The 14,562-nt window shown below is 40.6% G+C and overlaps 1 protein-coding gene across 3 annotated transcripts; it reads left to right on the top strand.

Annotated features, from left to right (window-relative positions):
* The first annotated feature begins 745 nt into the window (after positions 1–745).
* LOC117258009 (PHD and RING finger domain-containing protein 1-like) lies at positions 746–13,955 on the top strand. 3 transcript variants are annotated; one of them, XM_078169800.1, is made up of 8 exons: positions 746–1,271; positions 1,878–1,961; positions 2,071–2,204; positions 2,433–2,524; positions 4,610–4,806; positions 8,249–8,345; positions 8,439–8,512; positions 12,649–13,955. In XM_078169800.1, the coding sequence occupies exons 1-7, from the start codon at positions 1,122–1,124 to the stop codon at positions 8,474–8,476; spliced, it is 792 nt and encodes a 263-aa protein (XP_078025926.1). In that variant the 5' UTR covers positions 746–1,121; the 3' UTR covers positions 8,477–8,512; positions 12,649–13,955. The 3 variants fall into 3 exon arrangements, with proteins under 3 accessions (XP_078025926.1, XP_033484355.2, XP_033484356.2); XM_033628464.2 differs by lacking the exon at positions 12,649–13,955 and having other exon boundaries at positions 8,439–9,958; XM_033628465.2 differs by lacking the exons at positions 2,071–2,204; positions 12,649–13,955 and having other exon boundaries at positions 773–1,271; positions 8,439–9,958.
* Positions 13,956–14,562: the final 607 nt, after the last annotated feature.

Raw genomic sequence — 14,562 nt, 5'->3', positions numbered from 1 at the left:
CCAGGAGAAGTTTTAGCTGGTTGCAGTCTGCAATCCTCACTGCTTCATACCACTAAATCCCCCTAAATCTTTCACACTGTTTCTTTTAAGCCTACTCTTAAATGTTGAGATGGTGTCAGCCTCCGGCCAAATCTGGAAGATAGTTCCACAGGAGAGGAGCCTGATGAGTGAAAGCTCTGGCTTAGTTACTTTTACAGTTTTGAGGTCACAGTTATGCAGAGTATGTTAAAGGTGGTTCATGCAAGATATGGATCTTGTGCGCAGAAGAGATTAGATTAATCATGTGCACACAGGATCCAAATCTTCTAGATAATAATTCATGCGCATAAGATCTGTATCAATATCCTACAGGATGTTGGGGCGTCTGCAATGATGTGATATGACGATGATGTATGTCACAACTCTTACCCCATGTTGTACGGTTAACAGAGCGACATTAGCTCCTCTCTGTGAGTGAAGTCAGACCCCTATCTGACTTCACTCACAGAGAGGAGCCACACTAACCTCAGGCAGGTTATTGTGGCCATGCTATGGGGTAAAATTAGCTGTTAGACTCCTCTGTCTTTTTATTCTCTGTGCATTGTGTTCATTGTTCCTGTGCTGGAGTATTGCATGGCTTCAGGTGTGGACAGCACCATGTACACACAGTATCTACTGAGAAATGAATATTGTAATTATTAATATTTTTTATATATTTTATAGTTTAATTGGTTCCGTTCCGGTAGACTTTTTGATGCTTTTATTCTGAAAGAGAAAGACCGGAAGTGTTTTATGTAGCGCGGAACAAGGAGTAAATTGAAAAGTAGCTAGTTCGCTCTACGTGTAAATTAACGCGCGTATCATAATTAGTTTATATTATATATTCTGTAACAGTAGCGAGGTAAAAGGCACAGCATACGGAACAACTGTGTGGTTGTTGACATTATTCTCAGAAAGGTTTTACGATGATTTTAGCTAGCTACAACTAGCTAACAGCTAACTAGCTAAACCTCAACGTTAATGTTACAGTTCACAGGAAACTCAAGCCGTAGTCAAGCTAATGATACGTGAAGTTTACTAATGTATGAGTCACAAAATGTCGAATATGAACAGACGTTTTCTTGTCCATTAATATTTAAACTATGGATAAGTCCACAGTGTTAAACACAGCAGGTAGAGAGGACGTAGGTAATTGCTATATCTGTCTGAGCCCATTTGAAAATCAAACAGTTGGCTCTCTGCAGAGCTGCCAGCATGTCTTCTGCCTTCAATGTATTCTCCAGTGGTCCCAGGTAAACACACACTTCACCTCTCACCTCTGTCCATTAAAATATCTCATTGTCGTAACAACAGATGCCTTTATCAGATTAATATTCTCTTTAATTCTGCCAATAAAGTGTATCAGTCACACTTTGGCAGTGCCATATGTTTGCAAGATGTATACCAATTTCTTGAGACATTTTTGTGTCAGAAAAATGTCATTTCCCCCACTTAAATGCCTCCCTGTTATAACGATAAATATTAAAGACACAGTAGTAGATGCAGTGACGTGATCGCTGTTCTGTCTTTTAAAATACATTAAGATTGAAGCTGAATGATTAGTTGATTGACATGATTGTAAATGTAATTTATGTGGGTTTTGGACTGCTTGTCAGGGATAACAATTAACATAAACATGTCATCTTGGGGTCTGGGGTTATGTAGGTATGACAATGAATGGATTAATTGGGAAACTATAATATTTAAGATGCATGGGCCTTGACTGTGTTACATCAGAGTACCTTTTTCTTTTCTCTGTAGAGACCGTGAATCAAATTGTACTGTCATGTCTGAGCTAAGCTGCAAAACCTTTGCTTTGTTGAATTTGAAACAATTCGCCGCTCTGCTTTGAATCTCAGACAGCCAACACTTGCCCAGTGGATCGGATCAGTTTTGCTTTCATCCACCAGAGACGGTGTCCTGGAGGGGACATTCAAAAGAAGGTGAGTATTTGGAGTGTTCTGAAGGAAGCTTGCTGACAAGTATTTGGAGGTGTGTGTGAAAACATGTGGGTGGTGTTTGGGGTCTGAAGTTTTTGTGGTGTTGCCTCAGATCAAAGTGAGGACGAAGATAAGGGATGATGATGACGACGATGAAGAGGGGGGAAGCAACACTGTTATCTGTGAGGAATGTGGACGCAGCGACCGCAGGCACCGGCTGCTAGTGTGCATACACTGTGACTCAGGGTATGGCAGCAGTGTTGGTGCACTTTTAAGATACACATCTTTATCTTGCAGTATTTTTTGTCTTGAATGTTCAGTACATACCGTGTGTATTTGAGTCAGAGCAGGGACAGTATATTAAGTACAATAGTGAGTTTTACGTGATAACTTTTTACACTAATGCTCTACTGCAAATTTGATTGGAGCTGCTGGAGAACAGTACATGTTAAAGGGTTGTACTTATTGTTCCAGGTATCATATGGACTGCTTGACACCACCATTAAACTCGGGCCATGAAGGTTACTGGATTTGTACCGAGTGTGCAGTCAGTCCTCAGCATACAGGTAAAGTTGTGCAGTTCACTAAGTAGACCCCTTTCTCCTAAAATACACACTTTATCTATTTTTTTTAAACCTGTATTATCATTTTTCACAAAAAAACTAAATGGGGCAATTGTAGCTACTTTCTTCTTCTTCTTCTTCTTCTTCTATATTTCACATGACTGCCAAAAAGTGTCCAAAGCAATAATAGTACCTGCTTAATGAGTCCTTCCTGTCTCCTATGTGGCCACTGGAGTGCGGGACTTCAACATATAAATGAACGTCTGCCCTTGCCAGACAAGTTCACACAATACCGATTAAGCCTGTCACAGCCAGGGAAAGCTCTCTGTGTTTCTCAGTATACCTGCACTGTGGCGACTTTGCTGTGCAGGAGTAACGGAAGCAATGCTTTTTACATCAGCCAGCCAGGGGGACGGGTCGAGAAGTTATTTTTACACTCAATTTGCTTCATTTTGTTTGTCATTTTTAGGTGTTTTTCTGATACTATGTATGTGACAGTAGGGTTGGGTCGGTATGAGAAAAAAAAAAACGGTCTTTTTTCTGAAAAAATGCATTAAGTCGGTAATACTGGATTTTCGTCACTTGGGGGCGCAATTGACTCATTTAAAAAAAACAACAACAACCATAGGACGACAGAGTGACAGTAACACTTTGTTTCTTTTATTCCTTACAAATAAATTTGCAGGTTTAGCTTACTCAGTCAGTGCAAGCAAGGGTTGCCTCCTTCGTCTGGCTCAAAGCCAAAGTGTTGCCATATTGGTGCATTCTTTGATTTCTTCGAGACTAAATTGTCCACCAAATCTGAGGTTTGCACGCACAGGGCTTGCGGACATCCGCTTTTAGTCCGGGCGGAGTCCGCTCCGCGTACGTTACGCTGTAAAATGGCGTATGCGGTCTGGTCGGTCTCAAAAAAAAAAAAAAAAAAAAACCCGGTCCAAGACGGAGTACCGAACTGAACTGGTTTAACCAAGAAGCGATCCAACCCTATGTGACAGTTTTAAATACAGATTATAAGGGCGGAACAAAAGTGACGGAGCAGCAGCTGGTGGAAGCTATGGTGGAAAATCCTAAGAAAATCCGAAAGAAAAGTTTCTAAAGTGGATGCTCCTAAAAAAAAATGAAAGTTGCGTTCAGGGGAAGGATTAAAAAAGAAAAAGACTTGAAGAGCATGCACCTGGGAGCGGGGAAATGCCGCGAGCTTACCTACAGGCATACACTGTAAGAATGCGTTGACAATGTTTGCAACTGTAATTACTCTCACTGCCAGAGGGGGGAGACAAAAGTTTTGCTCTCCAGTTTAAGTTCATGTGAATAATGTACGCAGTCAAACTAGTCTCGCCACCAGACAATCAGAGATCTCCGCCTTCTGATAGTCTGGGGACACTCATTTCTAAAGTGTGTTTAACACACCGGCGGAAACGGCCGGCAACAAAGCAACGCCTCTTGTCTTTTTTAAAAGGACACGCCCTCCCAGAAATGTGCACTCCCCCTTTTCTCGTCTGCAAGGACACAAACACACAGAGAGCTTGAAAATGGATGCCGAGAGATTTAACTCTGTTTTATCAAACGTGTGCTCAGTCCACAAGATTGTGGAAATGAAGGACTTACAGCGACTTGAGCCATTTTGTACCGCTACACGTGTTTCTAGTCGGACTATGTTTACGAGCACAAGAGTTCAGCGAGCCACCGAAGGACCGCCCTGCAGATTTACTATTGGTTCTGCAACGTAGGGAGTTTTTTTAAACTCTGAAATTGTATCCGCCCATCTAAACACAAAACCAGGGAGAAAGACATTAGTCTTTAGTTAAGCAAAGCGTCTAAAGACTGACTTGTGAGTCTACAGTCAAACATAAACCCAACACAAAAAAAAATGTTTGGTGCAATGCCGTACGATGAGAGAGTTGATTTTTCTGCCACACTGGCCGCTATCAAAAGTTGCCAAAAGAGTTCAGTGACAGTTTCATTTGATGGCACTAGTAGAATATGAGGTAACCATGAAAAGGAGAAATACTTTATGAAGTAAAGGGATAGATTTTTAATTATCGCAAGAAATTTTGTTTTTCATTTTGTGAAATTCCCCCTCTACAGACGGCTCCATGGTGGAGGAGGAGATCAGTGATGGAGAACTAACGGACCTTCTAGCTGAAGTAGAAGATGAAACTCCAACTACCAGCAGTCGCCTTCGGCCGTCCACCATGAATCGTCCTCGCACTGAACGACGACACAGTCAGAGGATCCAGAGTAGAGCCAGCGACACGCCTGATCCTCGCCCGCAGACCTCCTGGGTCAGTTCAGCATCACACAGAGAGAGAAAGAGCAAACACAGAAATTTTGTCTGACAACACTTACAGCTTTTAAGGGTTCTCAGAGACTCTTCTGACCATCTAGATATGGCAAAAACTGTCTTTGCTCCACAATAAGAAAGATTTTTAACCCATTTTTCAAGTTGCGACTTTGTTTTCCACCAGGTTATCAGGAATGACATCCCTAAAATAAATAGCATATGCCATAAATCAATCATCAAATACAGCAAGTGAAATTCATAAGTTTTATTTATATCATAAACACTGACCTTAATAGGTATTCTTTTTTTAAATTAGATAGTGCAGGAAGTATCTGAACTCCCTCATCAAGAAGAGGTTACAGAACATGCAAAACATAAAACATTAATATATGCCATTATCTTTGTTCACGCTCATTATTCATTTAGGTAACCTCAAATATGCCACTAGCTTGTTCAAGTAACTAGAGCAAAGAAAATTCTTCCAGCAGTTATCAGACTGTGGTTTCATTCACTTTACAGACTGTGTGACAGTGTACGTGCACCGCTGTAGCATTTAACCATGTTTCCTGCACATGCACTGTAAGCAGCGAGACTCTTCCACCTGATCATACGACTGTCTGCAAACATGTTGTATCATCGCTCGCTGCTGATGTTTGTGGTTACTGTCTGAAACAAACTTCAGAGACAGCGCTTTGTTTATTCACACAAGGATATCTGTGTTTGTGTTTTTCCTCTCACCTCAGCACGGACTTGAACTATGGTCCTCTGCTGCTGCAGCTCTCTGTGGATGGTCTTACAGCTGGGAACCGTTGCTCAGTGGTGTTCAGTTATTACTGTTCAGGCCTATCACATTATACTCAAACCTTGGAGTGCTTGTTTTCAGATGGCAGTTGCACAGACAGTCCAGGGGGCTTGAATACTTCTCTCTGTGAAGTGAGAAATACGCCAGACAAGATACTTGATTCCTTTAATTCCTTTGAAAGTTTCTCTGTGGCGCACAATGCAAAATAAAACTTAAACTTCCTTATAAAATTACACGGATCTTCTGCATCGTTGGGCCCATAGAGCAGACACATTAGCATTTCCTTTAACACAGGCATGTCCCAAAGTCCGGCCTGGGGGCCTGCAAACTGATTTTAACCCTATGGGCCCGAACGACGCATAGTGCGTCCAATTCACACCTGTTCTTCTCTATTGATTTTCTCCACAGCCATGCGTCATAGCAAAAAAAAAAAATGATAATGTTACACTAAAATGATGTATAACAGAGCTTTCATACAGCTTTGCACACACATTACTCTTAGATGGATTACTCGTGAATGCAGGCTCGGAGCAGAGCTTTCCAGTGATACCACACACATCATTGTGCTGTCATCCCATCACGCTATAAATCCAGATTAATTGTCTACAAAATAAAAACCTGACGAATTTCTTTACAATCCATCTTGTTATCAGTCACTTCATATAGTGAGGAATATCGTATCTTACCACGTCTTAGGCTTGCGTGTGTTTCTCCCTGTCTATCCACATTTGTAGTCCGGCTTTCAAGATGCAAATATCTCCATATTGTCTAGTTGACACTCGTCAAACTTTGTATGACAAGACCAGCGTACTTCACCTTTGCGCACCCAGACAACTGTAGCCTATTATGCATGCTGACAGGGCAGTAGTCACCATATACATTGAGGGGGACATGCCCCCCCTCCAATGCCCAAAATGCCCCCCCAACTGAAACTGAAAAATAACAACAAACTTTGTTTACTGCAAACAAAGTGGCAAATATTATCTTGGAGGACATCACTGCACTTGGTTGACTATTTTTCTGTGATCTTAGATGTAAATATTGCATGTTTCTTTCAGATAAAACACATTTTTGACTTGTGAATGAGTCAATGGAATTTCTTGCAATAATGAAAAAATACTGGCAATCATGTCCGCCTGGCACAAACCACATGTTTTGGACAGCTGTGAAGTGACAGAATGTCCCAGCATCATGGTTCTTATATTGCCAGATTCCAGAGAGTCTCCCCTCTTCATATATGGTAGAATATGTCAACTTCAAACTTGCTATGCTGAGATACATGTAAAAATGTAAGAATTTAGTAACACGGATTTGTTTTTTTCATTGATATAAAAATTAATATAAAATACAGGCACATAGAAGAACATAAAATGATGGCAAATCTGGTTAGCTCAGATTGTCCTGAAAAAAAAAACAAGATAGCATGTGTATGCAGCCTTTATAATGACTGTGATATGAGCTTAAAAGTAAAGGCAGTAAAAATACCCCAAAAACGCCTAGGGCCCATAGGGTTAAATGGCCCCTTGTATTTCAAAATATGCTTTATGTGGCCTGCCACACAGTATTAGTTGAACAAGCAACAAGCATTTGACCTGGAGAGCAAACCGTGACAACTTAAGTGGGCATGTCATATTCTACAGGTTGGAAAGGGAGGGTGGAGTCTTACATGCAATAGTCGTCTGTGTCCTCTTAACATAAACACTTGGTTGAACCAATATCTGTAACTAATAACAGAATGAAAGCTCTCAGGTAATCAGTGTGCTGCCATCTCACTACTACTGCTTACTTCCGTTGTGCATTGTGCAACATCCTCCACACGTCCTTGATTACAGTCGATTACAGTGGTTTTGCTTAAAACTGGAGGGAAATGCGGGCTGGTATGTTAGATAACACTAATGTTCCAAGAATCCTGAGCAGAACAGGTTCAAAACCCGGAGCTGATTTGATAGAAAAGGAGTCAGAGTGGTCCTTCGACTCAACTTGTTTTTAGTGCCCCAGCGATCCCTGTCCTCATGTTACTTTACATAAAAGTTATGCCAATGAATTCTATGCAGTGAGGTGTACAGATTTTAAATCTGGGAAAATAGAGAACTGATATTGGATCAGGAATCAACAGATACCCTGAGTTCAGGTATCGTGTGAGGAAAAATCCTTAAAAAAAAAAATCTGTAAAAAATGTTCTGTTTTTAAAAGAAGGCTTTAAAATTGTTTGTTTTTTGACACCTTTCCATTCTTTGAGTTCAGCTCAGTTCAGTTTGCATCTTTACTGTCCCAAAAGAGGAAATTGATTTCGCAGCAGGGCAGCATATAAAACATGAACACAATAAAAACACAATAAGACAGTTTACAATGTGAAAGGACTGGAACTAAACACACAATGCAGAGCACAATGAAAAGACCATGTAATCAAAAAGTGTCAGAGTAAGAGTTGGGAAAAGATACCAACAAGCAGTTCATGGTACAGTATTAAAATTACCTTTCCATAAAAGGTTACAGTAACCTTTAACCTGAAATACTTACTGTGTACAAAAACTAAACTCACTTGATGACTCAGGTGTTGCTCTGTACAATCTGCTTCTGATTTGAAAACACAACCTTCCATAACGTCCATAAATCATCTGTTTTTGTTCTTGTTTCTCAGCATGTACCTAAATACCTGTTACGGGCATCAAAGCCTGAAGTCACAACAGATGAAGGAGCTGCTCGTCATCACAGTGACACCAGCAGTGCTTCAGTTGGTAAGTTTCCAACTGTCAGGTCACTTCCCCACAGCCTCATCAGTCTGTGCATTCTTAAATATTCACCATGATCTGCTTGTGTGTGTTTCACAGAGTTAAAGACCAGAAAAAGAAGGAAGCGTGCAGCTTGAGCTCCTGACACCAAAAACAGTCTACACTGGAAGATGGTGTGTATTGTCATTTCAGAAATGACCACATGATGGCAGCATTGTGTAAGCAGCTACATGTTGAGTTACAGCCATAAACATTATGAAGGTACTCTAGACTCACAAAGATTGAGACCCTGCTCAAGGAGAGAAGTCATGCATTCATGTGGAATGAGCTTCGAGGTACATCCTCACCTGCCCATCTAACCTGGGCACAAGTCTGCATGCAGGTGTGAAAGTGAAGCTGCCCAACACGAGCAAATATGCCAAGTTTAAGGAGGTTCTGAAGAAGCTGAGTCATGGTTCCTTTCTATGGTTGTTACTGTATTGTTTCATTTCCTGTATAAGTCATTTTCAGTCTGTCATTGAGACTGATAAGAGGCAGATAAAGCCCTAATGCTACAAAGCAGGAGGTTATACCCACATAAAAATTAAGCGTTGAAGTGAGTAAGGCTCTTAAGCGGACTCTTTTAAAAAAGTAAGTGAATGCAATGGTAGGCGGTGGTATTTATATGTATCTGTATCTGTATAGTTCAGTTTTTGTCTTTAACTTTTGTAAAAGATCAGGCTGACATTATACTATTCTTTTCTTACTGTCAATAAATCCAATGAAAAGACTAAAGCTAACAATGCTTTACTCCGTCTGTCAGTAGTCTTACCCTGTCTGTGGCGCTCATCCCCTGGATGGTTAAATGTAGTAGTAATACACATTTAAAGCACCAGGATGGTGTATGAAAGGTTGACCCAAAACTAAACTACAGTGTGTGCAATTGGTAAATGGAGGAACCCAGTATCACATTGTCCAGTTCAATATAAGCAGCTAATTTCCTTCTTAAGTGGCTTAAAGGGACAGTTTTTTTTCCCTCTTACCTGTAGTGCTGTTTATCAGTCCAGATTGTTTTGGCGTGTGATGCTGAGTGTTGGAGATATCAGCTGTAGAGATGTCTGCCTCCTTCCAAATATATTGTAACTAGGTTGAAAAAAAAAAAAACATTCAGCAGCAATGTCTCTTTCCAGAAATCATGACCTGGTTACTCAAGATAATCCACAGACCTTAGCTGTGTTCGAAATTGCTCCCTATCACAGATATAGTGCACTATATAGTGTGTTTGCCATTTTGTAGTGTTGTTCGAATTCTCCGCGCTTAATTTCATTCACTATATAGTGGACTGTAAAATACCCACAATGCACAGCAAATGTGAGTGAACAAACGATGTACCCTACATTTTACTCCCGTATACCACAATGCAATGTGGTCGTCTTTTGCCAGAGGAGAAGAAGAGCTAGCATGTTAGTTTAGATTTTTAGGCTAATTACCAGTTGACGTCGGCGAATCAACAAAAGGCGCCTTAAACGCCTAAGATAGGTTTGCCTTCACCTCTGTCTTTTCCTGAGGAGCAGGACTTGGGTCAGCAGCATCCAAACAATCACCGGGATCATTATTTTAATACACAAAAAGAAAAGAAACGAATAGGATGCTAGCCGGTAACGTTAGCAGTTACAGCTCACAATGCAGACACACAACCGTAGCTGACAAAACCGTCCACACCATTGACATTTCAACAATTTATTGACAAAAAGCACAACCACCATACAGTTCAATCATCCTCAAAGCGCCCGGTTTGTTTACATGATGCTCGGTGCGTCCACTTGCGTCACAGGAGTATGCGACGCAGCTACTGACACAACAATGTTCAGAAAATTTCAGCTAGTGTCCGAAATCTCGTTCAGTCATTCCCCATGTAGTGCACTATATAGTAAACACGAAATAGGGAATAGAGAGTGAGTGAGTGAGTGGACGGTTTCGAACACAGCTCTAGTTGTGAGCAGTTTCATGTAGGAATTATTTTCCTTCTTCCAGACTCCACCCGCCAACTGTATCACTGCGCAGAAGGAAGCGTGAGTCTACCGCTGGCTCACCTAGCACCACTGAGCTAGCTAACGTTACAGCTCAGCCAAGAAGGAAGCTATTAATGTTTATATCATGCGCTGTCACGAGCATGAGCCTCTTCTCCATGAGCAGATGCACACTTCCTTCTGCGCGGAGATGCAGTTGGCAGGTGTTGTTCAGTAGAAAGAAAATAGTTCCTGAAAGGTCTGTGGATTATCTTGAGTAACCCGGTCATGATTTCTGGAAAGAGACATTGATGTTGAGTCTTTGCAATGTATTTTTTGGAGCTTTGAGCACCACAAGCCGAGTGCCATCTAGTTCTACTTTACTGGAGAGAAGGCAGACATCTCCGATATCTCAACACTTAATATACCAAAACAATTTAGGTTGATAAATAGCGCTGAAGGTAAGAGTATGAATATGTCTTTTGGTTTTGGGTGAACTGTCCCTTTACAGTGTGTTCTTTCAAAGTAATTTATCTCCAATCTGCAAAATACGCAAACATATTTAGGCCGATTTTGTTTTTGCTTTTATATTAACATAACTTAAAATATACTTAATGTGAAACAAGACAAGTCCACAGCCATGCTATGGCTCTGAGGATGTACTTTGAGCTAAATGCTAACATCAGCATGCTAACTTTATCACAGTGCCAATGCTAACATGCTGTTTTGCAGGTATCATGTTTACTGTTTCAGTTTAGCATTTTAGCATGCTAATATTATGTAGCACAGAGCTCAGCTGAGGCGGATGGTGACGACGGTAGTTTTGCAGAAACGTAATGATGGTGCTAGACGAGAAGTCAAGACCACTAAAGATATTACAGTCATCCAGCAGAACATGAATGTATGTACGAAATTTCATGGCAATCTATCCAACAGTAGGGTGACCATATTTTGATTTCCAAAAAAGAGGACACTCGGCCGGCCACGACATAGCCTACTTAAATGATACTCGCAGTTTACTCAAAGATGCCTTATAATTTTAATATATTTAAAATTTATATGTATGGATAGAAAATTCAGTTATATTACAAAATAATATCTCTCAAAGACAGAAATTCAGATAGGCCCCAATAGGGGACACATACACACACTAGAGTGTGGCAATCTGAGCCCGACGGTACCCGACGGGTCGGGCCGGGTTTGGTCAAAAATGTAGTTATAAATTGTATTCGGGCTCGGGTCGGATTCGGTCAGCTTTCAGTGAAAATGTAGTGTAAAAATAAATAAAATCCTATTGTCTGTCCTGTTTATTGCTTGGGCACTGTTATTTACGTGACAACACCTGAACATAACACACACAGACACACAGTGGCTGTTTGTTTCTACCTCTCCCCTCGCTGGAAGTCTCGGACCTCCAGCCGCCCGCCTCCGCCTTGATTAAACGCTGAAAATAAAATAAAAGAGGGAGACAGGTTTTTCCTATTTTATCTTATTATGTTTTATCTCTCTCTCTCCTCTCGCTGGAAGCGTCGGGCCTCCCGCCTCCCACTCCCGTCTCAAACACGGAGGTCTCCCTCTCCGCAGCTGAGCACCCACGGCGCACGCCCGGCCTGTTAAATAGCCTGTAACCACTGTGTGGCACAAACTCAGTGCTTTGGTCATTAAATAATGTCGGGCTCGGTTCGGGTTTGGACAGAAATATGCTGCCCGTGCCGCACTCTAACACACACACACGCAAACACACGGAAAAACGGACATTATCATCAGTTTATAAAAACCCCCGGACGCCCTGGACGGGACGTGAAAAGTGGACATGTCCGGGCAAAAGAGGACGTTTGGTCAGCCTATCCAACAGCAGTCGAAATATTTCACTCAAAACCACAAATGTCCATCTCATGGTGGCACCAGAGGAAAAGTGGGACACATTATTATAGATCTATGAATATCCGTGCAAACTTTTGTGCCAGTGCAGCCAGTAGATGTGGAGGCATTTCACAGGATAAGTGAAAACGTAATCACCAAAGTCGGAAATATTCACCCTATGAAAACCATAAATGCTAGTACGAAAATGAATGACAATCCACCAAATACTTGTGAAGAAATTTTCAATTGGAATGACCAACCCTGCCATCCCTACAGCTGCTAGCACGGCTAAAAATGTGAACACAAAGTATCTTTTGTCTTGATCTAAAGTACCTAGTAAAATCTGTGTTGATAATTTCTTAGTGCAGGTAGCATGGTGTGTGTGTCAGCATAGGTGGATCTTGGCCAAATATAGTGTGTGAGTGCGGAGTGTCTGAGACTCGTCGTCTCGTCTGCAGGATCCAAACATCCCGCCTCCCTCAGCAGCACGGAGCCATCGCCTAGCAACACCAGCCTCGGTCTCATTTCTCAGGATCTCGTCCAGCGGTACCCAAGAGAGGAGTCAGACACTCTCAGATCTGTTGTTTCTGGTCATCTAATATTAAATCCATCCTTTGATGTCCAAAATCAACCATGTGTTCGACCAGACGCCTTAACATCAGAGCTAGATTGTGAGAGATGTGAGGGAAAAGATCAATGTAACATCAAGACATCATTCTACCAAAATAATATTACAGTTAAGTTATTACAGCTGGTATGTATCCATGTTGTTCTGTGTGTGTATGTGTGTGTGTGTGTGTGTGTGTGTGTGGTTATCAGCATGTGTTGTGATTCAGTGGGCGGGCACTTAACCAGCCTGCAGCTCATCTTGCCCTACTTTCCCCCCAAAACAATGTGCATTAGAAAAACAAATGTTCACCTTCATTGAGCAGACATGTTTGCTGAGCAGCATTGTTGAAACGAACAAAAATGTCCGAGCTGAGACACTGTGAGGTGTGTAAAACCAAACGTACACCAGAAGGCACTCACAGCTCCTGGTTTGCTGGTTTGCCTTTACTTTGGGAATCACTTTGGGATCACTGGAGAGCGTTTAGTTACAGTATTAAAAACCTGCTTTTTACACTTGTGTCTTTAAGTATTGAATTGGATGAACATATGAGTTGTTTACCGTCCACCTTCTTTTTGGGGCAGTATATTGATTATTTGACTTTGACTTCAGCAACATTTATATTCAATTTTAGTTGTTATATTTCCAGTATTGTGTTTTTAAAGAGGGTATTTTCTGTTTTAGCCCTTCTCCCTCCCCCTGTAATGGTGAGTTGGAATGCTGAGAGTTTTTGGGAAACATGCTTATTGTCACCACATTTTATTGTCTGTTATATATGTAGCTAAAGTCTGGAGAAGTTGGCTTGGCTTAGCATAAAGACTACAAACAGGAAACAGCTAGCCTAGCTCAGTCCAGAGGTTTATAAAATCCTCCGACCAGCACCTCTTAAGTTCACTAATTAATACATTATATCTTGTTTGTTTAATCCGTACGAAAATCATGGTGAAAAAACAACAGTTGTTGTTTTCCAGGTGCTAGTAGATAGACTTTGTTACCATTAGACAGAATTATTTCCAGGAAGTTACAATATGTCACTGTAAAATTTCATAATAAATTACATTATCATTACCTCTTATTATGATTTTCGGTTTTCTTCTTTATTTTATTATTTATTTTTATTTAGGTTTTGTGGAAGATCACTCCATATATTTATTCAGCTTAACTTTTACCATTAAAAAAAAAATTGTATTTATTTATTTCATTTATTTCCTTTTTTTTTTGGTCATCTTTTTTTTTTTTTTTTTTTTTGTCGAGTGCTTTTGATGAGGACCTTGTTTTTGGGGGGGGGGGGGGTGTATTTGGGGATGTTGTTATGAGTGTTTTGTATGTTTGTCATTTCAAATGAGAAAATCAATAAACAGATTTTGGGGGAAAAAACAAAAACATCATCACCTCACAGGCTTTTGCTGTGATCTAACCAGATTTTATTGTGGATTTTATTGTGCCAAATCACAGTCATATATGGAGTTTCACTGAGATTACAGTGAAATACAGTAATTCTTTTGGAGTATATTGCAAAATCAGTAATCAAATGTACATAAACTGTGAAGTTGCAGGTAAATTCAGTCATTTACAGCAACATACCTTTATATCAGTATTGTAATGGGCTTTAACTGTGAGTTTACTGTTAAATATAGTAAATTTAAAGGAGCATACTGCTAAATCACAGTAATATACAGGCATACAGTAACTACTGTAAGATTGCAGTATATAGCTGTCATTTTACAACAGTTTTCTGTAAAATTTACACAGTAATTTCCTGTGA

This window comes from Epinephelus lanceolatus, chromosome 8, assembly GCF_041903045.1.
Source record: "Epinephelus lanceolatus isolate andai-2023 chromosome 8, ASM4190304v1, whole genome shotgun sequence".
NCBI classification, from domain to species: domain Eukaryota; kingdom Metazoa; phylum Chordata; class Actinopteri; order Perciformes; family Serranidae; genus Epinephelus; species Epinephelus lanceolatus.
The sequence above is the reverse complement of the archived record's forward strand: the minus strand, read 5'-3'. Positions and strand labels throughout refer to the sequence as shown.